This window comes from Ictalurus punctatus, chromosome 11 (assembly GCF_001660625.3).
Source record: "Ictalurus punctatus breed USDA103 chromosome 11, Coco_2.0, whole genome shotgun sequence".
Lineage (NCBI taxonomy): Eukaryota > Metazoa > Chordata > Actinopteri > Siluriformes > Ictaluridae > Ictalurus > Ictalurus punctatus.
Window position 1 is genome coordinate 27,935,518 of NC_030426.2, and position 25,492 is coordinate 27,961,009.

The following is a 25,492-nucleotide window of genomic DNA, read 5'->3' on the forward strand; positions in this document are numbered from 1 at the left end:
TCTTTATCCCGATGCATTTTGACCTAGATTTCTCTCCTGCCTTTCTGCTATATCAATTTCTGTTCGTGTTTTTCCCTTCTCACCCTGCGCTCGCACTGGCCGCGACGTGACATAGCCGCCGTCGTGAGACGGACTGAGCGTAGACGATACGTAAATATTGAGCACAGTTTAACTTTACGCAGCGTGATGTGCTGACCCCCACTGACAGTGACCGGTGGTGGGATGTTATCCAGGTGGTCTCGTTATCCATATTTCTGATTCCTATGTTATTTGTTCTCGAACCAGTTGTTAAGTCTCGCTGTGCAGTTACGTTTTTGATCTGCGTAAACAGAACAGTAGATCAGTGTGAACAGACGGCGATGACCTGGAGGAAGAAGCAGTGTTTTTGCTTCGTTCTGATATGTCTACACAGTGAGGCAGTGCACCTACACGCAGTTTCCACAAGAATGTGTTACGGGATCTGTTCTATAGCCAGCTGTGTCATTTATGCCGCTATATTGCTTGAGCTAGGTGCTACTAAGGGTACCATGGAAACTGGCGGTACGCTAGAGATAAAGGTAGTGAGCTAAAACTTTGCTGTTGGTGCGAACGCAGGGTTACGTTACCCCACCACGTGTGATGTGGTGCTCTGTATGGCACAACGGTTTTCCTAAAGTCCTATACGGCTCATGCTCTCCGTCCTGAACAAACAGATTTCTCTCCTTTCCCCACGTTTACTGTCTTCTTTTATCAGATCAAACCGACATAATAACCTCTTTTCATACTTCTCACTATACTATAACCAACTAACTCTATTATATGCTATATAAGTCCACCATTTTCTCCTCCTCCTCCTCCTCCTCCTCCTGCTCTTCCTCTCCTCTCCGTCACTTCAGAACCGGTCTACTGTCCCTGTCCTCTTTTGTTCTGGTCCTGAATCCGTCGCTCCCCTTTCTCCAGATTAAACGTGCTGCCGCAGAAACCTTTCCTAACCTTTCCAGTAACAACATTTTCCTCATCTTAGCTAGCATGATAGACTGACTTCCTTATACTCTCTATCCAGGCTTTGCCTTTTCAGTGTTTTCTGGTTGAGGCATGATCTCAGGCCCAGTTTCCACACGGCTTAGCCACCAGCACCACCACCACCTCCACCACCACCACCGACAACCATCTGTAATCCCAAACCCCTCATACAGTCGACGCAGAACCGTACTAACCCGTCTAGTTTCTGTATCATTACATGGAACAGTTTGTGGGGTTTTTCATGGCCTTTAATTTGGCTCTTTCATGCATTAAAACAAGTGCAAACTTTCAATAAACAAACAAGTATAAGCTGACTGACAAACACTGTCCTGTCATTTACGCAACACATTAACCCTTAAATTTATCACCATGAAAGTCTCATAACTTCAGTGTAGCAGTAAAAGCTGTTAATATGAATGAGAAACATCTCCAGTTGTTCATTTATTATAAAATTGTTTGGTTACAGATGGGGGTGTGTGTGTGTGTGTGTGTGTGTGTGTGTGTGTGTGTGGTGGAGACTGGGCCTTAAAGTGTTTGAATTAACTTCCTGTTCTAACGTGCGCATGTTCATGCATGTGGACTTTGTGATTTGGACAGAAGTTTAAAATCAGTCGTATCTGGCAACCGGACCCTCCGTGATGGCTGAAGCATGTCGCGCTGTTGTTGAGGTAGAACAGAGCAGATGCAGTGCAGGTGCTGAAGATCAGTGCATTTTAGGATGTTGGGGTCAGAGGTCAGGGTTATGGCGCAGGGTCAGAGCGCAAGGTCAGGGTCAGAGCGCAGGGTCCGCTGTAAGTATAATTCGGTGTTATTTTATTTTTTAAAGAATTTTTTATTGCTATGTTTTTTAACTTTATTTTTTAGATCATTATTTTACTTTTGATTTCTTTTTAAATTTCAGGTTAGTTCATTTCGCTATAGCATTTATTCAACTTCTATTTGTTTTATTATTTAGAGATATTTTAATTTCAGTTATATATATTTATTATCAATGTTAATGAATCTGTAGTTTAGTTAGTTTTCCGTCATTGATCGTCGCTACAGGATTTATTCATCTTTTTGAAAGCTATTTTAATTTGGATGTAACGTTGGTGTCAGTTTTAGTTTTAGTCACTTTATACTTTTATCATCTTTTAGTGTGATTTGTTAGCCTCGTAGGTTTTTATTTTTATCGCGCTTTTATACGGTGTAATTTAGTGTGTGTTAGTGTTGGTGCGAGCGGACGTTGCAGAGCTGGATGTGGGATATTTAGAGACGAATGCAGGAAGACACACCCAGGGGACAGTAAAATAAGATAAAAGACAGAGACAGTGAGTGTGTCCTGGTTTGTGTATGTAGCGTAAAAGCGAAAATAAACCTAACAAATTTATTTGTAGTCACAGTTGTTTATTTTACATTCAGTTTATTAATTGTGTTGAATTTTAGCTTGCGATAACGCTTGTATGATAGCAGTGACATTTCTAAAAGTGGTGGTATTATTAGTATTATTAGTATTATTAGTATTATTCTTATTGTTAGTGCAGACGAGTGATATGACGGAGACGGGGCGTGTGATGAGGATTAGCTGGGAGTGAGATGTTGAGTCAGGCGTGTGGGAGGAAGCTCAGAGACGGTGTGTTTTGGTGTGATGAAGAGGATGAAGATGAATCTTGCACTGTGTGTTAGTGTGTTTTTGCCTCTTCCTCATTCTTCCCTCTCTTGTACAGACGACTGAGGTGGACATGAAGGGGAAACACTCCGGGTCTCTCATGGTGTCCGTGGACCAGCTGAACACGTCGTTTGGGCGTAAAGAGCGAGCGAACAGCGTGATGACCGTCATCACTAACACACTAGTGGAGGGTAGCGTACCTCCCACGAGTCTCATCTGCTTATTCTCTCTGCATTCTCATCTTCAGGTGCTCGGCCTTTGGTTTTTGAACCCTATATTTTCTTTGCTGTTCCTCACACAGAGCTCGAGGAGTCTCAGCGGAAGTGTCCTCCATGCTGGTACAAGTTCGCCAACAGGTTTCTGATCTGGCAATGCTGTCCACTCTGGTTGAAAATTAAGGAGATAGTCAATCTGATAGTGTTCGACCCGTTTGTGGATTTGGCCATTACTATATGTATCGTACTCAACACCGTGTTCATGGCGATGGAGCACTACCCCATGAGCCCAGAGTTTGAGGCGGTTCTGTATGTAGGAAATCTGGTAAGTCAGATCTCAAATGGATGATAAACCCAATGTTCTCCCAATGTTCTCCCAATGTTCTCCCAATGTTCATGGTGTAGAATAAACAGCACAAGAAACACTTACATCCCATGTTCACTTCTAATTTAAACTGAAGTCACGCTGAACTGAAATCCAAACTACATCATTTCCATTTTGATTTTATTTATAATCGCTGTGACGGTGCAGGCGTTAGAGAAATCCAGATGTAGGTTTAGATTTATCCCTAATGTACAAGCCAGAGGTGACGGCGATGATGGAAACCTCCCTGAGATGACACGAGGAAGAAACCTTCAGAGGAATCAGATTCAGAATGGAACCCGTCCTCATGTGGGTGCCACCGGACAGTGCGGATATAAATCCTCACAGTGTACAGACGTAAAGACGGACAGTACTGAGTGTGTTTACAGGATGTTCGGTAAGAGCAGACCGGGTCGTAGTCAGACTCGACCGCTTAAGCCCAAAAACAATATGAGTATTTACGTGGGGAAAGTTCCTGGCATTAAGAGTCGCGTTCTGCAGCTGCTTTAGTGGATTTTCTGAGTTTCATGTGCAGTGTTTTTTTTTATTTATTATTGTCTTATTCTTATTTACAGAGCGTTAGATTAGTGACCTGACGTTTGAACTTGTTTTGAATCATCACATAACTGAGTCACGTGGCACAATTTTGGGGGGAAAACTGAAACTGCCTTGTCCTCTTATCTACTGTCTTCCACTTCCTGTTTGTCTTTTTTACGAGACCCTTTCCCTTTGTCTCCTGATACTCTCACCTTAAGCACATATATAAACCTGTTCTGTGGAGAATAAAGTCCTGTGTGTGGTGCTTTTCTAGTAAACTAATCACGACGTGGGGGTGTGATACTCCACCCGTCACTGTCACCACCCACAGTTGATTATTTTTCTATTACAGCATGTTTCCACGTGTGTTAGTCCTCTAGTACTATAGCAGTTTACTAACAATCACACATTTTTATCTGTTACAGAACAATACATGATACTTTTTATTTGTTTATAGTTATAGTTATTTGTTTAACGTCGGTAAAGGAAGTTGTCACTTACATTATAGCAGCTATAAACCGTCGTTCCCTCACCAGCCCTCTCTTTGTTTCTTTCTCTTGACGTTAATAAGACAAAAAATCCCTCCTGTCTTGAAGATGTCAGAAAGCTCAGTTATAGCTGTTACAAAGCGCTGACACTGGAGACTCCTTCCGTATGTTACATAAATCTCACCTTGTTTTTTTTAATCCTTTGATGTTGAGCGTTCACCGTACGAGTCTCGCACTACTGTCAGAGCTGCTGTTATAGAAAATTAATCAACACCTTCTGACCAATCACAGTCCAGATCTTTAACCATAAATGTTGAGCTGTAGTTTGTATTAAAATGTGTAAATGGTGAAGCAGGTGTAGTGTCTTTCACTCTGTGTTTCTGCTTCCAGGTGTTCACTGCTATTTTCACAGCCGAGATGGTCGCGAAGCTCGTAGCGATGGACCCGTATTACTACTTCCAGGAGAGCTGGAACATATTCGATGGCTTCATCGTGAGCCTGAGTTTGGTGGAGTTGATGCTTGCTGATGTTCAGGGATTGTCGCTGCTGAGATCCTTCAGATTGGTGAGTGTGTCTTTGTGTGTTTGCACGTCTAATAGACCGTGATTCGTTATAGTTCATTACGTAAAGTATGGTTTCATGTAATGATCAGGTAATGCGCATGTGTTTTGATGGTTATTAAACAACAAATTTAAGCAAAGGATTGTTCTTCTGGACCAAGAAAAATTTCATGTGATTTCTGAAGAGAGAAGAGATTTAATTAATAGCTGCTCACGTACAGGGCGAATTTTTTAATTTGTTTTATTTTTTAAAAATTCTGTTGTTAGGGGTCCAAGCACCAAATAATATTTCTGCTAGGAAGTTGTGGAGGCATGAAAGTTGTTGGTAGGTAGGCCCTGCTGCTACACATGGTGCATGAGATGAGCCTGATTGGCCTCAAGGGGGCGCTGCAGCACAGTATTTAACATTTTGACTCATAACTCCTGCTAGCTTAGACATGAATTTCGGACTTCTGTAGGATCTTTTCCCCGTACTCCCACTACACACTGTTTTCAAATCAAGCTTGAGTGAGAAGACAAAAAATTATCGAAAGGATTTTTCTTTAAAGGCAATTTTCTTTAATGTGGTACTGTAATCGACCGCAAACACGCCAAGCAGGAAGCAAGCTACTGTACAGCGCCCTCCATTAATATTGGCACCCTTGGTAAATATGAGCTGTGAAAGCTGTGAAAAATTGTCTTTATTTTTTAACCTTTTGATCTTTTCTTTTAAAAAAAAAAAAATCCCCAAAATACTCTGCTCTCATGGATATCAAACAATTGCAAACACAACACAGGTTTATCACAAAAAACCTCTTTGTTAAATATAGGTGTGCATGTTCAGCAGAAATATTCAGCAGAAATATTCAGCAGAAATGTTCAGCAGAAATGTTCAGTAGAAATGTTCAGAAATGAAACTGGAGATTGTCTGTTTGAGCTGAAATTAGAAAAAAAAAGGGAGAAAAAAAAATATTGGTGTGCAACAATTATTCCTACCCTTTTAGTCAGTACTTTGTGCTAGCTCGCTTTGTCAAGATAACAGCTCTGAGTCTTCTCCTATAACGCTGATGAGGTTGGAGAATACATGGTGAGGGATCTGAGAGCGTTCCTCCATACAGAACCTCTCCAGATCCTTCACATTTCAGGTCCACGCTGGTGGACTCTCCTCTTCAGTTCACCCCACAGGTGTTCTATGGGGTTCAGGTCAGGGGACTGGGATGGTCAGGGCAGGACCTTGATGTTGTGGTCAGTAAACCATTTTTGTGTTGATGTTGATGATGTTTTGGATCATCGTCCTGCTGGAAGATCCAACCACGGCCCATTTGAAGGTTTCTGGCAGAGGCAGTCAGGTTTTCATTTGATATCTGTTGATATTTGATGGAGTCCATGATGCCATGTGTCCTAACAAAATGTCCAGGTCCTCTGCAGAAAAACAGCCCAAAACATTAAAGATCCTCCTCCATATTTAACCGTGGACATGAGGGACTTTTCCATACAGCTACCTCTCTGTGTGCTCCAAAACCACCTCTGTGTTTATCACCAAAAAGCTCTATTCTGGTTTCATCTGACCGTAGAACCCGATCCCATTTGAAGTTCCAGTAGTGTCGGCACACTGAAGACGCTCGAGTGTGTTTTTGGATGAGAGTAGAGGCTTTAGTCTTGAACCCCTTCCAAACAGCTTGTGGTGATGTCGGTGACTTCAGATTGTAGTTTTGGAGACTTTCTGACCCCAAGACACAACTAACTCCTGCAGTTCTCCAGCTGTGATCCTTGGAGATGTTTTATCCACTCGAACCGTCCTCTTCACAGTGCGTTGAGACGATACAGACACACGTCCAATTCCAGGTCGATTCATAACATTTCCAGTTGACTGGAACTTCTTAATTATTGCCCTGATGGTGAAATGGGCGTTTTCAATGCTTGTGTTATTTTCTTATAGACACGCCCCATTGTGTGAAGCTCAACAACCTTTTGCCGCACATCACAGCTATATTCCTCGCTCTTACCCATTGTTATGAATGACTAAGGGAATTTGGCCTGTGTGTTATCTCATATTTATACCCCTGTGAAACAGGAAGTCATGGTTCAACAATTTCCTTTTCCTGGTCACCCAGGTGTACTAAAAAAATTTAAAATATCAATAGGAATATACTTCAAATATATTTTTCTCATATGAAGCCAATAATTGTTGCACACCTATATTTAACAAAGATTTTTTTAAATAAACCTGTGTTGTGTTTGTAATTGTTTGATATCCATGAGAGCAGAGTATTTTTGTAATTTTTTTTTAAACAAAAGATCAAAAGGTTAAACAATAGAGACAATTTTTTATAGCCTTCTTTGCTCATATTTACCAAGGGTGCCAATATTAGTGGAAGGCACTGTATATCTCTGCTGATTTTGTGTGTTGAGAGTAATGATGATGATGGTCAATAGGGAAATATATAGTTTCTCTGCACCACTTGTGCTATAAAGTTGAAATTTTGCATGCTACCTGGTTCTTAAGGGGTACCTGATCATTGGAAAAACATGGCTTCCATTAGCCAATCAGCTTTCAGCAGCTTGTCAGAGGCCTACAAAAGACATTAAATGTATGCATTTGAGCTACGTTCCCCTTTTGTTCTCCTTTAGCTGAGGGTTTTCAAACTGGCAAAGTCGTGGCCCACTCTGAACATGCTGATCAAGATCATCGGGAACTCTGTGGGCGCTCTGGGAAACCTGACCCTGGTGCTGGCCATCATCGTCTTCATCTTCGCCGTGGTGGGCATGCAACTGTTTGGGAAGAGCTACAAGGACTGTGTTTGTAAAATTGCCTCAGATTGTGACCTGCCGCGCTGGCACATGCACGACTTCTTCCACTCGTTCCTGATTGTGTTCCGCGTGCTGTGTGGAGAATGGATCGAGACCATGTGGGACTGCATGGAGGTGGCAGGACAGACCATGTGCCTCACTGTTTTTATGATGGTCATGGTCATTGGAAACTTAGTGGTGAGTTTAAATCATCTTCCACCAGGGGTGTAGGAGCAATTTAGAACATGGGGGGGGGGCCTAAAACCTCAACTGCTCAGGTGTATAAATGAGAGAAACATAAGTCACTCTGGATAAGGACGTCTGCCAAATGGCGTAAATGTAAACTCCATACAACTTACAAACTCGTCCTCCTCAGTCTTTTCTCCTGCTGTTCATCGTCCGCTGTCCTCTTCCTCTTAAAATACTGTAGGACGCTCATTTCTGTGTGAACATATTGACTACCATTCAATCGTTTCTGGACATGTAGCAATGGCACATTGCAGTTTTGGTGTGCTAGCTAGCTTGCAAACTTACGCATATTTGACAGTTTCATAGGCTAAATAATTCTGTCGACAACAAAACTGTCATCAAAACCAGCAAACAAAGAGTGGTTTCATCGGCAGAGACCGATGAAACCAGAGCGTCTGAACGCTGTGTCGTAACTGCCATGACCTCCGGACGTGAGTTTTTCAACGGATGGTCACGGAATATTCGAGTCGTCTACAGATGAATCCGCTTTCATTGTGTAAGAGTAGCCACGTCTCCGAAAATCCATACCAGGGTTTTCCTGGTTAGCTCGCACTGACAGACACTACTCCAGTCTGACCCCTGCACTTATTATAGCCAAAGGTTAAAAAAATGAAAAAAATTAAATGATGTTTCTAAAAGTTGGGGAATGGATTGGAGACTCAGAAATCTGCAGCGCTGATATGTCCACCCCATGTACAATGGCTCCTATGCCTATGTCTCCCACTGTTTCTTTACACTTTCACACTTTATTTAAGGCAAGTCTTCATAATAAACTGTTTAGAACTGACATAAACTTACCACCATGGTCACATATATGAAAAGATACAAAAGTTGGGGTTCAGGAAGGAGCAGGTTTAAGGGCAGGGGCTAGTGCTCATTCTTTAAATAAGACTTCTGTCATATGTCATTAAATGAAATCCAACCACATCACCATTGTTTATTTGAATTAGTTTGAATCGCTCATGTAATCAGGTTCAATCTATCGTGATGATCAGTTCTGATGTCATGTATGCTTTATAAATTAATATGCATTCACTGCAACTATATGGTGTACTATATGAGCATGTATATACCGTGGGTCTTATGTGTGCTATATAGCGTGTTATAAATGCATAGGAGAAAGAATAAGACAAAGATGGGATAGAACTTCCAGACAAGTCCACTGATCCACTGCATCCCTTAATCCCGTTTTAAAAAAAGAGCTATTGATTGTATTGCGATACACCATGGTCCTGCTGAGCGAGTCTCCTCCGTTCCTCTCTCCCAGGTGCTGAATCTGTTCCTGGCTCTGCTGCTCAGCTCGTTCAGCGCTGATAATTTAGCTGCCACTGATGATGACGGGGAGATGAACAACTTGCAGATCTCCGTGATCCGGATTAAAACGGGCATTGCCTGGACCAAAGTCCATGTGCGGCTGCTGGTGGCTCACATCCTGAAGAAGTCGCCTCTGGAGGATGAAGACAAGCCTTTGGATGACATGTACGACAAGAAACTGAACATCATTGGCAACCATACAGGAGTGGACATCAAATGTGGAGAGCTCGACTTCGTCAAGAACGGCAACGGCACCACCAGCGGCATCGGTAGCAGTGTGGGGAAGTACATGATCGACGAGGACCGCATGTCCTTCATCCACAATCCCAACCTGACTGTGCGTGTCCCGATCGCTGTCGGCGAGTCGGACTTCGAGAACCTGAACACGGAGGACTTCAGCAGCGAATCGGATGTGGAGAACAGCAAGGACGTGAGTAAGCGGGAAAGGGAATGGGGTGCAGACGAGTTGTGCAGCGGCTAGCACCGGTGCCTCATGGCTGTGCCTCGTGTATTATTAGCCTAGGACAGGGCTTGTTTGATGTATAAACCATCCTGTCATGCTTCTCCAGTGAGAAATCAGTGAAATTTAGATTTAGTAAAAGTCCTGTGTTCCTATCTTTAGTTTTCTGCTGGTCGCCATGGTTTCACAGGTAGCAACAGGCTAGTGTGATGTCCACATAAACGCTGATATCTGCACAAGCTAGCGACAAAATGTCCACAAAACCACCCATATGACCACAAATCAGAGGTGATCCAACTAAACCTCATTCACTTGGATGTAGAATATCTGTGTGCACTGCGTCACTATCTGTAGCGTCAGAACGATCTGGAAACAACGTTTTGCGGTTGTGATCTTTGATATGTCGAAATAGAGCTGTGAAATCACCATATATGTTATCATTTTATTGTGGCAGTCATATACGGTGTTTTAATATCAAAAAAGCTGTAGTCGTGCTGTCCGTTTTATCTCTATACCAGTGTTATCGTGGAGAGATGTGAATTTTTTGCCCAGCAGGGGGCTCTCACCGCTCCCCTTTCCCATCGCCCTGCTCAGCGGCAGCTCAACGCAGAGTCACGATAATCTACACACAGAAACCCAACAGTGTCCTCACAAATCTTATAACAGACTTGCAGCTGTAAAATAATGCGTTTGTGTACACCGATTGAAAAATATCCAATAAGTCGCTTCCCATCCTGCTGGCGGAACGAAACGCCGGTGTACCACGAGAAAGGGTTCGTTCACATTGTGTGACTTTTCACCACTGTGTTTGAGAAGGGCGGAGTTTCATTTCTCACTCTCGGGGGTGAGGGGGGTGGGGCATTGGGGGATAAATATAATACAGGTGAATAAAGGTGAAGATGTCTGTACCCATGAAAAAAAATTAATTATATCTTAAGTACAGAGACGTAGAAACAAATTCTAAAGTAACTCCACCTATTTCTAGACATTTGACTCATTCCCAGTTTAACTTTGTCGTCGTTATTATGTGTCGCTTCTTTCACGAAATAAAGTCTTGAACTTATGTTAACTTTAATTCACTTATATTTTAATCGTTATATGATTAGATAGATTCATATATTTCACTGCATGTGATCAGACGCTGATTATAACACCAGTTTTAGTGAAGCCAATTTCCGTGTGCAGATCATATAAAAGACCACACGCAGCAATTCTACAGCACCACATCACCTCACGTGTACACACGCATTACAAACAAAAACCTCACGTGTACACACGCATTACAAACGAAAACCTCACGTGTACACACACATTACAAACAAAAACCTCACGTGTACACACGCATTACAAACAAAAACCTCACGTGTACACACACATTACAAACAAAAACCTCACGTGTACACACACATTACAAACAAAAACCTCACGTGTACACATGCATTACAAACAAAAACCTCACGTGTACACACGCATTACAAACAAAAACCTCACGTGTACACACACATTACAAACAAAAACCTCACGTGTACACACACGTTACAAACAAAAACCTCACGTGTACACACACATTACAAACGAAAGCGTCACGTGTACACACGTTACAAACAAAAACCTCACGTGTACACACACATTACAAACGAAAACATCACGTTTACGCACACACTACAAATGAAAACCTCACGTTTACAGACATTACAAACAAAAACCTCACGTTTACACACACATTACAAACGAAAACATCACGTTTACACACACATTACAAACGAAAACATCACGTTTACACACACGTTACAAACAAAAACCTCACGTGTACACACGCATTACAAACAAAAACCTCACGTGTACACACACATTACAAACAAAAACCTCACGTGTACACACACGTTACAAACAAAAACCTCACGTGTACACACGCATTACAAACAAAAACCTCACGTGTACACACACATTACAAACAAAAACCTCACGTGTACACACACATTACAAACAAAAACCTCACGTGTACACACACATTACAAACGAAAACATCACGTTTACGCACACACTACAAATGAAAACCTCACGTGTACAAACACTACAAATGAAAACCTCACGTTTACAGACATTACAAACAAAAACCTCACGTGTACACACACATTACAAACAAAAACCTCACGTGTACACACACATTACAAACAAAAACCTCACGTGTACACACACGTTACAAACAAAAACCTCATGTTTACACACACATTACAAACGAAAACATCACGTTTACACACACATTACAAACGAAAGCGTCACGTGTACACACACGCTACAAACAAAAACCTCACGTGTACACACACATTACAAACGAAAGCGTCACGTGTACACACGTTACAAACAAAAACCTCACGTGTACACACACATTACAAACGAAAACATCACGTTTACGCACACACTACAAATGAAAACCTCACGTTTACAGACATTACAAACAAAAACCTCACGTTTACACAGACATTACAAACAAAAACCTCACGTTTACACACACATTACAAACAAAAACCTCACGTTTACACAGACATTACAAACAAAAACCTCACATGTACACACACATTACAAACGAAAACCTCATGTTTACACACACATTACAAACGAAAACCTCACGTGTACACACACATTACAAACGAAAACCTCACATGTACACACACATTACAAACGAAAACCTCACATGTACACACACATTACAAACGAAAACCTCACGTGTACACACACATTACAAACGAAAACCTCACGTGTACACACACATTACAAACAAAAACCTCACGTGTACACACACACATTACAAACGAGAACACAGATTATCACGTATTAAACAGATTAACTGTCAGATTTTGTCCAGAACATTGTTGGAAATGACCCGAGCGAGCGTCACTATTCACCATCAGAAGACCTGTTTCTGTGGTTTCCTCACCTCACTCGTACACGAGTTCGATGCGTGTTGGTGAGATTTCCAAGTGTAAACATTTCCGCAGTTAATTTCCTCTTATCCAGGACACTTTGAACTCGTGGTCAGTTCTCACTGCTTTGTGACTTTCTTCTTTCCTCGAGGTCGTTGAACTGAAAACTACACCGCCACTGACAAGCTGCTGAACTGACGCGTCTGTCAGCTGAAAATATGATGGAGATGTATTTTATTCAATTCTACATGGATTTGAAAAGGGCCCGCTCGTGCTTATTTCACTAGATCAATAACGAATATTATTATTTTATAAGAAAGTACTTTTGGTAATATTTCATAAAGGACAGTTGGTCTTACACACGTGACGTGGTAAAGCTTTAAATTTGTTATTGACATGCATTATACTTGGCAACCATACTTCCTAAAGAAACAAGCTAATAATGTAATCAGCTGAACTCAGGTTAGTGATTGTAAATATTGGCACCCATTCAACAAAAACTTGTACATTGTTAAATTTGACCAGTTGTGTCTGTGTTGTCTGGTGTTCGGTGTAGCGTCGCGTCGGCCATCTGACTCGCATCGGAGAAGCTAAAATAATCCTGTTGTATTTAGTGTAGTGTTCTGGGTGATGTCATGGTGACATCATCTCTTAATGTTGAAGCAAACCAAAGCCAGGAGTGTGAAATGACTTTGAAGGCTGTGCTGGAAGTCAGAAAGGTTCTGTTTTGGCTTTGTGATTGTGGAAAATGAGGGGGGGGGGGGGGGGGGGGGGATGATTTTAGTGAATTATGGACAGTCATTTGTAAAAGCTCACTGCTCTACCCACATCAGCGCAGGAGAAGCAGCTGGATGGAGGAGCCGGCCCTGTGACGACGTGATATCCGAGGCGAAAGTTCTGCAGTTTGTGTGAGTAGATTAAAGGCGGTGAATTAAAACAGGACAAAGGTGCGGAGTCAGGAAGAGTAGATTACGGCGGTATCACGCAGCAGATTCACGCTGCGTAGGCGGTACAGCCGTAGCGTTGGGCTCGGCTACTGCCGTGATTTATTGCCTCCCTGCTTCTGCTGAGTGCTTCTCCACTCCGAGCTTCTTCGCTCAGCCAGAGAACAGTCGCAGTCCAGGACATGATGTAATGTTTCGCTTTATTGCTTTGATTTCTTTCGTGTGCGCATGTGGGAGTATCAGAAGCACATATATATTTATATATATATATATATATACACATATATATATGTGTGTGTGTGTGTGTGTGTGTATATATATATATATAATCACTGACCACTTTATTACATTTACTACATGTACCAAATATGACAGTATTACAAATGTTTGACTTATTATCTTTTATGCAGACGCTATCTTCATCAGGCTGCACATAAATCCAGCAGAGTTCATCAGAGAGATAGAGAGTGTGTCTGTATCTAGTCCAGTGAATCATTCTGGTGTATGTTGTGGTGGCACCAGGCTGAGAAGGTCAGTTCAGAGCTCTATATTCCTGGCCACTGGACTGTGTCCTGAGTCTGACCTGGGGTCTCCATGCAAGCGGACATGCCTGATACCGGGAGCCAGCATGTCCTTGTAAGGTGTCCAGAAAACATCAGCTAGTTCCTCTTGATTCAGAGGTTCTCCTGGATTATCACCTTGACATAGAGATTAAGCCCTCAATCCTGCATGTCCGCTGCCTGTACTTACAGCCTTGTTCTTACTCTTACTACCTACAGCCTGTAACCATCGCTGACTGACTGACTGATAAACAGAGAGCTTCGTCCACAAACTGAGCTCCTCCGTCACCACCACAGACTGGTACAGCTGCTACTTCTGACCCAGTCTCCTGCTTCCATAACTCAAGAATAAAATCCCAAGATACTGAGATTGGATTGCATGAAGTATTCCTGCAGTACCTGCTACAACTACTAGCACACAATGACAAATCCCGACGGCACATGTAGATCGGATTAGCATACGCCCATGCCGCTCGCCGGTCCAGTGTTCAACGGCCTGGGTAGAACCTGCGTTGTTCATGTGTAAATCTGGTCCATCCCTGCAGCCTTGTCACTGTGAAGATCTTCAACCACCACAGTAACCTCAGCCACAGAGATGGCCTCCAAGGCACTGCCTCCTAAAGGGATGGCATGTTCACTGGGTTACGGAGTTCCTTCGAGTTCTTCTTCCATCGCTCGACAAAATCCCCAGCAGAGGTCAACATTTGCACTTGGTCTCATCTCTCAGTCAGGACGCATCAAACAGTTTTGTGGCCTCACCAAACTCCTTCTACGCCCGAGCTTCTGCTTCTGGAGCTGCTTTTTCCACAGTGCTTCTAGCTGTTATGTCTCAGATGAATCAGACGTGCCCTCCATGAGCGTTACTCAGGAGGCCTGCTACTTCAGCCTGGCAGCTTCCCTCACCACTGGAGTCCACCAGAGCGTCCGAGTCACCACCATGTCCCCTGTTCATTCAGATTCAGTGTCTCTGACCTTCACTCAGTACACGTGAGAAACCCATACAGAGGTGCGTGTTAAATACGTGTCGCACCAAAGCTTCTGTCAGACGCTCCGGAGGCTGTCCGGGTTCATGAGGGAAATCTGGTAATTAAGAGATGACGACTCCGAGAGTCCAATCTGAGCTGTTAATCTTTTTGAAGTCAGAAATGGATTGCTTCCATGGAAACACACGCAATGTCTTAATGTCTTTCAGAGTCAGAGCTTCCCAACTGGTGCTTACAGAATCAGAGGAGATGTGACGCAATTGCAATGTGGTTTTTATTATTATTTTTTTAAGTCATTGAAAATTGCTGTGGTAGAAGCAGAATAAAACACTTCAGGGTGTGAGGTTCTCTGGAACTAATCGACTCCGGGGTTGGTGACATCACCACGCTCTGGGCCGCAACACGCCGTCCTTTAGATCGGCACACATTAGCTCTGTCTGTCTCTCTCGCCATTTCTCTCTCTCTGTCTGTCTCTCTCTCTGTCTGTCTCTCTCTGTCTCTCGCTCTCTCTGTCCTTTTCTCTCTCTCTGTCTGTCTTTCTCTCTGTCTGGCTCTCTCTGTCTGTCTCTCTCTCTCTGTCTGTCTCTCTCTCCTTTTCTCTCTTTCTCTGTCTGTCTCTCTCTGCTCTTGGACACACATATAAACAGAGTTTATTTGTGTGTAAGTGAGAGAGGTGTGTGTGTGTGTGTGTGTGTGTGTGTGGGTCACCTTGACCCAGTTTACAGCGACAGATCCAGTACAGCTGGACTACACGTGTCGAGAGCTGAACACAGATCCAGTAATGTTGTAACAGGTAATGTCAGGCAGCCAATCAGGGCGAGGCTGGGAGAATCTGAGTCTGTGATTGGTCAGGGTGGATCAGTGAGGACTGCAGTGGTGGTGTGCGAGTGCTCTTTGATTCTATTACTGCTCCTGTGTGTGTGTGTGTGAGTGTGAGTGCTGACAATAGGGATTTTGTAAAACTGCAGAGTCATGCAGGCCCTGCAGATGGAAACGTGTCTGTGAGAGGCTTGGTATCGGACTGTCTGAGTGCAGGGATCAGACGTGTGTCTCTGACGTTCACGCTGTGCTGCTGCAGGACGTCCGAATCCCCTGCAGAAACCGGCTGAAATGCGCCACATAACATCTGCAGTTCACTTTAATTTACTGACGTTATTCAAATATAATGTTGTTTTTTTAGGTCTCGTCTTGTTTTATTTTCAGTTTGTTTTCTTAAATCTGAAAAATAATAAGCATTCAGTTATAATTAAGGAATAAAACTGTTGGGGGCATGCGGTTATAATAACCACTGTTTATTTATTACAGTATGATGTCATACTTTTTATCTTTTTATAGTTACATTTAATGTCTTATGCAGCAAATTAGTTCCTGTTGTCGTTTGTTATAGCAGCTATAAACACTCGTTCCCTCACCATCCCTCTCTCTATTCCCTCTATTTATTCTCTCTCTATTCTCTCTCTTTATTCTCTCTCTTTATTCCCTCACTTTATTTTCTCTCTCTATTCTCTCTCTTTATTCTCTCTCTTTATTCCCTCACTTTATTCCCTCTCTCTATTCCCTCTCTTTATTCGCTCTCTATTCTCTCTCTTTATTCTCTCTCTTTTCTCACTCTCTATTCCATCTCTTTATTCCCTCTCTTTATTCTCTCTTTATTCTCTCTCTCTATTCATTAATGAAGATGTGGAAAACTTAAAGTTACAGCTTTACCTCTGACTGTTACAAAGCTCTGACACTGGAGACTCCTTCCGCACATGTTACAGTAAACATCTCCTCACAAAATATCAATGATTACACACGGTTATTATCAGTGGAGCGTGCGCTGTACACGTCCCTGTGAATGAGCGGTTACTATAGAAACGATAACGTGTCAGAGCGAGTGCATTAATATAAACCTGCGCTACTGTCAGAGCCGCTGTTCTAGAGAACTAATCACCGCCTTCTGACCAATCAGGATCTGTCTTTTTCTCTTTCTTTCCTTCAGCTTGATACGAGCTCGTCGGAGGGCAGCACTATAGACATAAAGCCGGAGGAGGAGGAAGCAGGGGTGGTGGAGGTGGTGGAGGAGTATCTGGACCCGGAAGCGTGCTGGACGGACGGTGAGCTATGGGACAATTAAAGAACAATTCTCCCGTCTGATAGGTTTCTGTTTCCATACGAATCTGTGTTCATGTCTAAACACTTTACTGTACACTCACACTGATCACACTGACCACACTGACCACACTGACAACACTGATCACGCTGATCACACTGACCACACTGACCACACTGACCACACTGATCACGCTGACCACACTGATCACACTGATCACGCTGACCACACTGACCACACTGACAACACTGATCACGCTGATCACACTGACAACACTGATCACAATGTTACTGTACACTCACACTGACCACGCTGATCACACTGACCACGCTGATCACACTGACCACACTGACCACACTGACCACGCTGATCACACTGACCACACTGACCACGCTGATCACACTGACCACACTGATCACACTGACCACGCTGACCACACTGATCACACTGACCACACTGATCACACTGATCACACTGACCACACTGACCACACTGACCACACTGACCACGCTGATCACACTGACCACACTGACCACACTGACCACGCTGATCACACTGACCACGCTGATCACACTGACCACACTGACCACACTGATCACACTGACAACCCTGATCACACTGACCACGCTGACCACACTGATCACACTGATCACACTGATCACACTGACCACACTGACCACACTGATCACACTGACCACACTGACCACACTGACCACACTGACCACGCTGATCACACTGACCACACTGATCACACTGACAACCCTGATCACACTGACCACGCTGACCACACTGATCACACTGATCACACTGACCACACTGATCACACTGATCACACTGACCACACTGACCACACTGACCACACTGATCACACTGACGACACTGATCACGCTGATCACGCTGACCACGCTGATCACGCTGACCACGCTGATCACGCTGATCACACTGATCACACTGACCACACTGACCACACTGATCACACTGACCACACTGACCACACTGACCACACTGATCACACTGATCACACTGATCACGCTGATCACACTGACCACGCTGACCACACTGATCACACTGACCACACTGACCACACTGACCACACTGATCACACTGATCACACTGATCACGCTGATCACAATATTTTGAGACACTGGTTGTTTGATTTCCGTGAGCTGCAAGCCATAATCATCGAGATTAAAACAAAACCAAAAAAAACTCTCTGAGTATTTCACTTCATGTGTAATGAATATACAATTTAGGAAAGTTCCACTTTTTGAATTAAATCACTGGAAAAAAAAACAAACTTTTCCATGATATTCACATTTTTTGAGATGCACCTGTATACAGTAACACAATGTGTGTGTGTGTGTGTGTGTGTGTGTGTTTCAGCCTGTGTGGCGCGGTATAAGTGCTGTGACGTGCCCATCACTGAGGGTTGGGGGAAACACTGGTGGTACCTGAGGAAAACCTGCTACCTCATTGTAGAACACAACTGGTTCGAGACACTCATCATCTTCATGATCCTGCTCAGCTCTGGAGCTCTGGTGAGGACATACACACACACACACACACACACACACACACACACACACACACACACACACACACAGCAACACAACAGAACGAGTGAAAGCGTCAGTGTGCTCATCGATCCAGGAAAACAGCACATCTCCACATTAGCTAGGGCAAAATGTCAGCATGTCCACCATATTGGAAAGGTCCAGATTCCACTGGAAACACTGTTACACACACACACAGACACAGACACACACACACACACACACACACACACACACACACACACACACACACACACACACACACATATACACACACTGTACCCTTCTTATCTGCTCCCGATGTGTTCCTGTAACATGATGATGATTATTTTAGACATATCGATGTGCGTTGTCAGACAGTGTAGGTTGTGTAGATTGTGTATATTGTGTTTTGGTGTTGTGCGGTGTGGTGTTAGCTGGTTAATCCCGGTGCCTGTATTCCTCTGGAGATCAGCAGTGTGTCTCGTGCTGCAGTTCCTCACCAGCTCTAAGGGACCGTCACCAATTGCTGTGGAAAAGCCTCACATACAGTGGATTTTGCAGCAGCTCCTTCTGCAGCTACACTTAGGGACCGTCTATAAACTCCACGCCTTAGTCAAAGTGTGTAGTGTTTGTAGTGTGTGTGTGTGTGTGTGTGTTTGTGTATGTGTGTATGTGTGTGTAATTTGAGTGAGCCTGCAGTACCACCTACTGGTCATTTGTAAAACTGCTGCCAAACTCTTGCTTACAAATTTAATACATGTATGAAAGCGAAAGCCTTACGCCAGACATTTTATGAACTTGATTTAAAAATAATGCTGAAATATATTTTAAGAGAGAAAATCTACAGAAATTTTGCCAGCTATTGTCATGAAATGTGTCATTAATACTGTTTGTGACTTTGTAGTTGTCTTATACAATATTGTTATAAACTTAACCAACTATAGTGTTTTTATTTACCGCTGTGTACACCTGAAATATTTCATCTTGCATTTAATAAATTATTGTTATTATTATTACTACTGCTACCACTACTAATACTAATAATAATAAAATTGAAGTTCATCTCCATTTATCTCAGTTTATCTCGGTTTATCTCGGTGTATATTGGTGTATCTCGGTGTATATTGGTTTATCTCGGTGTATATTGGTTTATCTCGGTGTATCTCGGTGTATCTCTGTGTTGAGGTTTCTGTCTGTCTCCTCGGCAGGCATTTGAGGACGTGTATATAGAACAAAGGAAAACGATTCAGATCATTCTGGAATACGCAGATCGAGTCTTCACCTACATCTTCATCTTGGAAATGCTGCTCAAATGGGTTGCTTATGGATTCGTCAAATATTTCACTAATGCATGGTGCTGGCTCGACTTCTTCATCGTAGACGTGAGTATCACTTTCCCTACTGAAACTATCTGTCTGTCTCTCTCTGTCTGTCTGTCTGTCTCTTTCTTTGTCTCTAACTATCTCTCTCAGTCTCTCTCTCTCTGTCTCTCTATGTCTGTCTGTCTCTCTCTGTGTCTAGTTTTCAGTTTCAGTTTTCATGTCTCTCTCTGTCTGCCTCTCCTTGTCTCTAACTGTTTGTCACTTTCTTTGTAACTGTCTCTCCTTGTCGCTCTCTCTCGCTCTTTCTCTCTCTCTCTCTCTCAGTCTCTCTATATCTGTTTGTCTCTCCCTGTCTCTAGATTTCATTTCCAGTTTTCATGTTTTTAACTGTCTGTCTCTTTATTTGTAACCGTCTCTCTCTCTCTCTCTCTCTCTCTCAGTCCCTCTGTCTCAGTCTCTCTGTCTCCGTCTCCCTGTCTCAGTCTCCCTGTCCTAGTCACTCTGTCTTGTCTCTCTATCTCAGTCTCTCTCTCTTGTTTTTCTGTCTCAGTGTCTCTGTCTCAGTCTCTCTGTCTTGTCTCTCTGTCCCAGTCTCCCTGTTTTGTCTCTCTGTCTTATCTCACTCTCTCTGTCTCAGTCTCTCTGTCTTGTTTTTCTGTCTCACTCTCTCTGTCTCACTCTCTCTGTCTCAGTCTCCCTGTCTTGTCTCTCTGTCTTGTCTCTCTGTCTTGTCTCTCTGTCTTGTCTCTCTCAGTGTGTGATGAACAGACCTGAGGAACAGAGATTATCTCTCCACTGGTGTTTAAACCGTTATATGAATAAGGTGATGAACAGATTCAGGTGTTTTCTGACTCAGAGTGTAAACTGTTACTCAGAGTTTAATTTCGATTTTTACGAGTAACTCCAGTCCAATCCCTCAGCAAGAATCAGACCTTTTAAAGTTTTCTCTTTTTTTGTTGTTATTTTGAAATTTAGTTGTTTTGAGTTTGTTTGTGTTTTGTTCAGAACTCAATCACGTTTCTGATAAACACAGTGGAATCCGTGTGAGATTTCAGCTGCAGCGTCTACACCTGCTAACGTCCGTATAATCCTGCAGCTCAGTGGAACACAGAGTTTACACAGATTTGATTAGATTTGATTAGATTTTTATCGTCTGGTTTATAGTTTTACTGCTCAGTGGTTTGATAATAAAAAAAAAAATTCATCTCCTTATTCTGAAAGTATTTTACTTTACAGAACTGCTGTAGATGAGCCTGAGATGTCTGCACACTACTGATCTTTTTCTTTCATTCTTTCTTTCTTTATTTCTTTTTTTCACTCAGTGATTTTTTCTGTTACATTTATACTTTCTCATATAATTTTGTTTCCGTTCTTAGTTTCTTTCTGTTCTTCTTTCTTTTATTCTTTTTATTCTTCTTTCTTTTATTCTTCTTTCTTTCATTCATTTTTACTTCTTCCTTCCTTCATTTCTTTTCTTTATTTTTCCATTCTGTTTATTCTTTCTTTCTGCCTTCGTTTACTTTTCATTTATCTTCATTTTATTTAGTTTCCCTTCTTTCTTTCTTCTAATATTTTATTTTTTATTCCTCGGTTCCTTTTTTTTACTTTTTCTTTCCTCAGCTACTTTCTCCTTTCTTTTTCTAATCTTTTTCTTTCTTTCCTTTTATCCTAACTTTCTTCTCTCACCCTTTCTTGTCTGTCCTGTGTTCATTAAATGTTTATTTTTTATTCTTTCCTCAAATTAATTATTTTATTCTTATCCTAATTGTTTGGCGTTCCATTCTTTTTACTCTTTTTGCTTCATTTTTTAAAGCTCAGTGTATTTCCTTCAGGAAACGTGTGTGTGTGTGTGTATGTGTGAGTGTGTGTGTATGTGTGTGTGTGTACTCTTTTTGTTTCATTTTTTAAAGCTCAGTGTATTTCCTTCAGGAAACGTGTGTGTGTGTATGTGTGTGTGTTTGTGTGTGTGTGTGTGAGTGTGTGTGTGTGTGTGTGTGTGTGTGTGTGTGTGTACTCTTTTTGTTTCATTTTTTAAAGCTCAGTGTATTTCCTTCAGGAAACGTGTGTGTGAGTGTGTGTGTATGTGTGTATTGTCTGGGCAGACAGTTGAGTTTTTTAATACAATCTGAACATCATATGTCGAGTTCCCTTTCAAAGGGAACTTCGACGTTACGTTTAGCATAACACTATGGGAAGCACCTCTCGCACGTGACCGGTATCTGAAGCTTGTGTAAAATCATGCTTATTTACAGGTCTGCCATGATCAGATGACGTGGCAATTAAGCGCGTTGCGTGATATAAATATGGCACCTGTGAACCGTGCCATCAGCCTTATTATCTTCAGCGAAAGACTGCATGTCAGTTGTTTGTGTAAAGAAACAAAAAGACGCTTCATTTCCTCGCTATCTTTTCTCAAAATCTCTTGTCTTGTCTTCCGGGTTCGGCTCTCCCCTGGATTTTGGAGCTCGCGTCACGACTCCTTCCGCTATGGAAAACCAAAGGAAAAAAAAGTGAACAAAAAATCACACACACAAAAATAATAGTAATAATTCCTCTCTGACTCCGAGGAGCCAGAAGGATGTCCTAAAAACTGAGAGCAGCATATAAAGAGCTGCTTGAAGTGATTACTAAGGCTGGATGAGCCTTTTTCTCCCCAGTGAAAGTAAATCCCTCACACTGCAGAAACTCCCCTTTCTTCCAGAAGTGCATGACAAAATATCAGGCTTCTGGCGGAAAACCATGCATAAGCCGTATTTATAACCCCACGATGTTGGATTATTCAGTCATTGTGGGGAATGAATGGCATGGCTATTTAGCTATGCTGAAGGTGGGGGAAGCACTTGCGAGCTACCTCTCTCCATTGACGGCAGGTAATTAGGGGGGCCGGTTTTGCCATCCAAACCACCATGTAAGGCCACCATGGCATTGGTGGGCAAGGCCTATGCAGTAGTAGTCTTGCTTGTGGGTCACTACAGACAATGACAGTATTGCAGGCCTACCAAGCAGACCTGCTGAGTGAGCTCAACATATGGCAGCATTCAGCCAGTTCCTTCCCTGTTGTCTCAAGCTCACCCGGGCATCCACGAGTGGAGCCCGGGCCAGCACTAGTGCGAGGGAGACCCAGAAGGTGAGTATGGCAGCCCGCCAACCCCCACAGACAGCTAGGGGAACCGGGCGGCCACGGTCGTGGCCTGCTACTAGGCCTGATCTGAGAATGGTCATAAAGGCCAAGCAGGCAAAGAAGAGCGGTCCTGAGGGGACATGGAGGGACGTATCAGGGGACATGAGGTTGTTAGGGCAGGTAGCCCCCAGTGCTACTGTAGGGCCTCCCCTAGCCAAGGCGGTCCCCAAGTTTTCAGTGTTCTCTGGTCAGCGAGCTGTCACAGGGCAACGAAAATCTGATGCTTTTCCTCCAATAGAATGTGGAATAGTTAACGTCACTAAAAGACCATCGGGCAGTGTGGAACTGCTGCCAAATGTGTCTCCATGGGTTCTGTCTACCGTAGAAAATGGTTACCGGGTCCAGTTTATAGCTCGACTCCCCAGTTCAGAAGTGTGCTCACCACAGTAGTCAGCACAGACCAGAGCCTGACGTTAGCGCAGGAAGTAAGATCCCTCTTGGACAAAGGGGCCATAGAACATGTACCTCATTCCCTGAGGGAGGGAGGTTTTTACAGCCGTTATTTCCTGGTCCGCAAAAAATAGAGGAGTATGCGGCCAATTTTAGATCTGCATCACCTGAACTGTACTCTTCGGACATACAGGTTCAAGTTGCTGACGCCCAAACTTATCGTTCCACAGATTCAGTTTGAGTACTGGTTTGTGACGATAGATCTAAAAGGTGCATATTTCCACATAGAAATATCGCTAGCTTTATCCCCTCGCACCTTCACAAAGTGCATGGATGTCACTCTGGCTCCATTGTGACTCCAGGGCATCCATGCACTAAACTACCTGGACAACTGGTTAATTCTAGCATGATCCAGGGAACTGGGGGTTCAACATCGAGATGTTGTTCTCGCCCACATGAAGAGCTTGGGGCTCAGGTTGAATCTCAGAAAAGTATGCTTTCCCCAGTGCAGTGGACAACTTTTCTAGGGGTTATAAGGATTCTACTACAATGAGGGCGTTTCTATCCGAAACATGCGTAGGGTCAATCCTATCAACACTGAGCAAGATAAAGCTGGATCTTGGAAGACTATTGACGCTTATGGGCCTATTGCACAGGAGACCGTTCAGTGATGGCTGAGAAGTTGGGGGTTTCATCCAAGGACAAAACATCGGAGAATAATCAGTGTCATGCGGTGATGCCTACGTGCTCTGAGAATTTGAGTGTCCCCGGTTTCTAGCCTTGGGTCACACTCTAGGGGTGTCTCCTTAGCGCAAGATGGTATTGACAGACACCTCCCTCACAGGCTGGAGCGCGGTCTTAGACACCTGTCCAGCTCACGGTCTCTGGTGTGGCCCTCATCTGGAGCAGGGTGGCTCCATCCACAAGTGTTCGTCTCTGAGGAGACAACATACAGCCCGCTGTGGTTCTTCCTCACTCCTCCTGCACAATTAGGGCTGGATGCCATGGTGCACATGTGGCCAAGTCACATCTGTACACTGATCCCCCCATCGCTCTGCTCCCACAAGTTCTAGCGAGAGTTCGCCAAGACAGTCTATGTCTGCTGCTAGTAGCACCTTATTGGCCAGCTCGAATATGGTTCTGTGAGATAATATCCCTGCGAGATGGCACTCCTTGGGAGATTCCCATCTGCAGGGATCCACTGTAGACCCAATGAACTGCGCAATAGCTACAGTCCTGGAGTTCTTACAAGAACATTTCTCAGAGGGGTGGGCTCCTTCTCCAATCAGGGTTTACGTGGCCGCCATTTCGGCCAGCCACGCCCCTGTTGATGGAGCCTCTATGGGGCAACATCCTCTAACTTCGAGGTTTATGCGTGGTGTCAGGCGGCTGAGGCCCATCTGCAGGCCGCGCATACCTTCCTGGGACCTTCTGTGGTCCTGGAAGGTCTGTCAGGTGCCCCATTTGAGCCCTTAGAGTGGATCTACTGTCTCAAGCCGGAGGGCTGATTTATCATCCTCAGCGAGAACTATGGAAACTGTTGGTCTGGCCCCTGAGGGGCACCAGCTCATAGATTCTGGTCTCACAACTGAGATTATAGAGACCATGTTAAATGCTAGAGCACCATCCACAAGGAAATTGTATGCACTCAAGTGGCAGCTTTTTGTCTTGTGGTGTGAGGAACGTCAGCTAGACCCAGTGAACTGTGCAATAGCTACAGTCCTGGAGTTCTTACAAGAATCTTTCTCAGTGGGGTGGGCTCCTTCTACAATCAGAGTTTACGTGGCTGCCATTTCAGCCAGCCATGCCCCTGTTGATGGAGCCTCTGTGGGGCAACATCCTCTAGCTTCAAGGTTCATGCGTGGTGTCAGGCGGCTGAGGCCCATCTTCAGGCCGCGCATACCTTCCTGGGACCTTTCTGTGGTCCTGGAAGGTCTGTCAGGGACCCCATTTGA

At 43.5% G+C, this 25,492-nt stretch overlaps 1 protein-coding gene across 2 annotated transcripts in view; it reads left to right on the plus strand.

Annotated features, from left to right (window-relative positions):
- Window positions 1-25,492, plus strand: part of scn8ab (sodium channel, voltage gated, type VIII, alpha subunit b) — a 96,110-nt gene that overhangs the window by 44,551 nt on the left and 26,067 nt on the right. For both annotated transcript variants that reach the window (XM_017480480.3, XM_053683604.1), the window contains 8 exons: window positions 2,709-2,841; window positions 2,952-3,190; window positions 4,645-4,818; window positions 7,425-7,781; window positions 9,100-9,576; window positions 16,999-17,113; window positions 18,493-18,647; window positions 19,853-20,026. In XM_017480480.3, coding sequence (XP_017335969.1) covers window positions 2,709-2,841; window positions 2,952-3,190; window positions 4,645-4,818; window positions 7,425-7,781; window positions 9,100-9,576; window positions 16,999-17,113; window positions 18,493-18,647; window positions 19,853-20,026 — 1,824 coding nt within the window. The remainder of the gene's footprint in view (window positions 1-2,708; window positions 2,842-2,951; window positions 3,191-4,644; window positions 4,819-7,424; window positions 7,782-9,099; window positions 9,577-16,998; window positions 17,114-18,492; window positions 18,648-19,852; window positions 20,027-25,492) is intronic.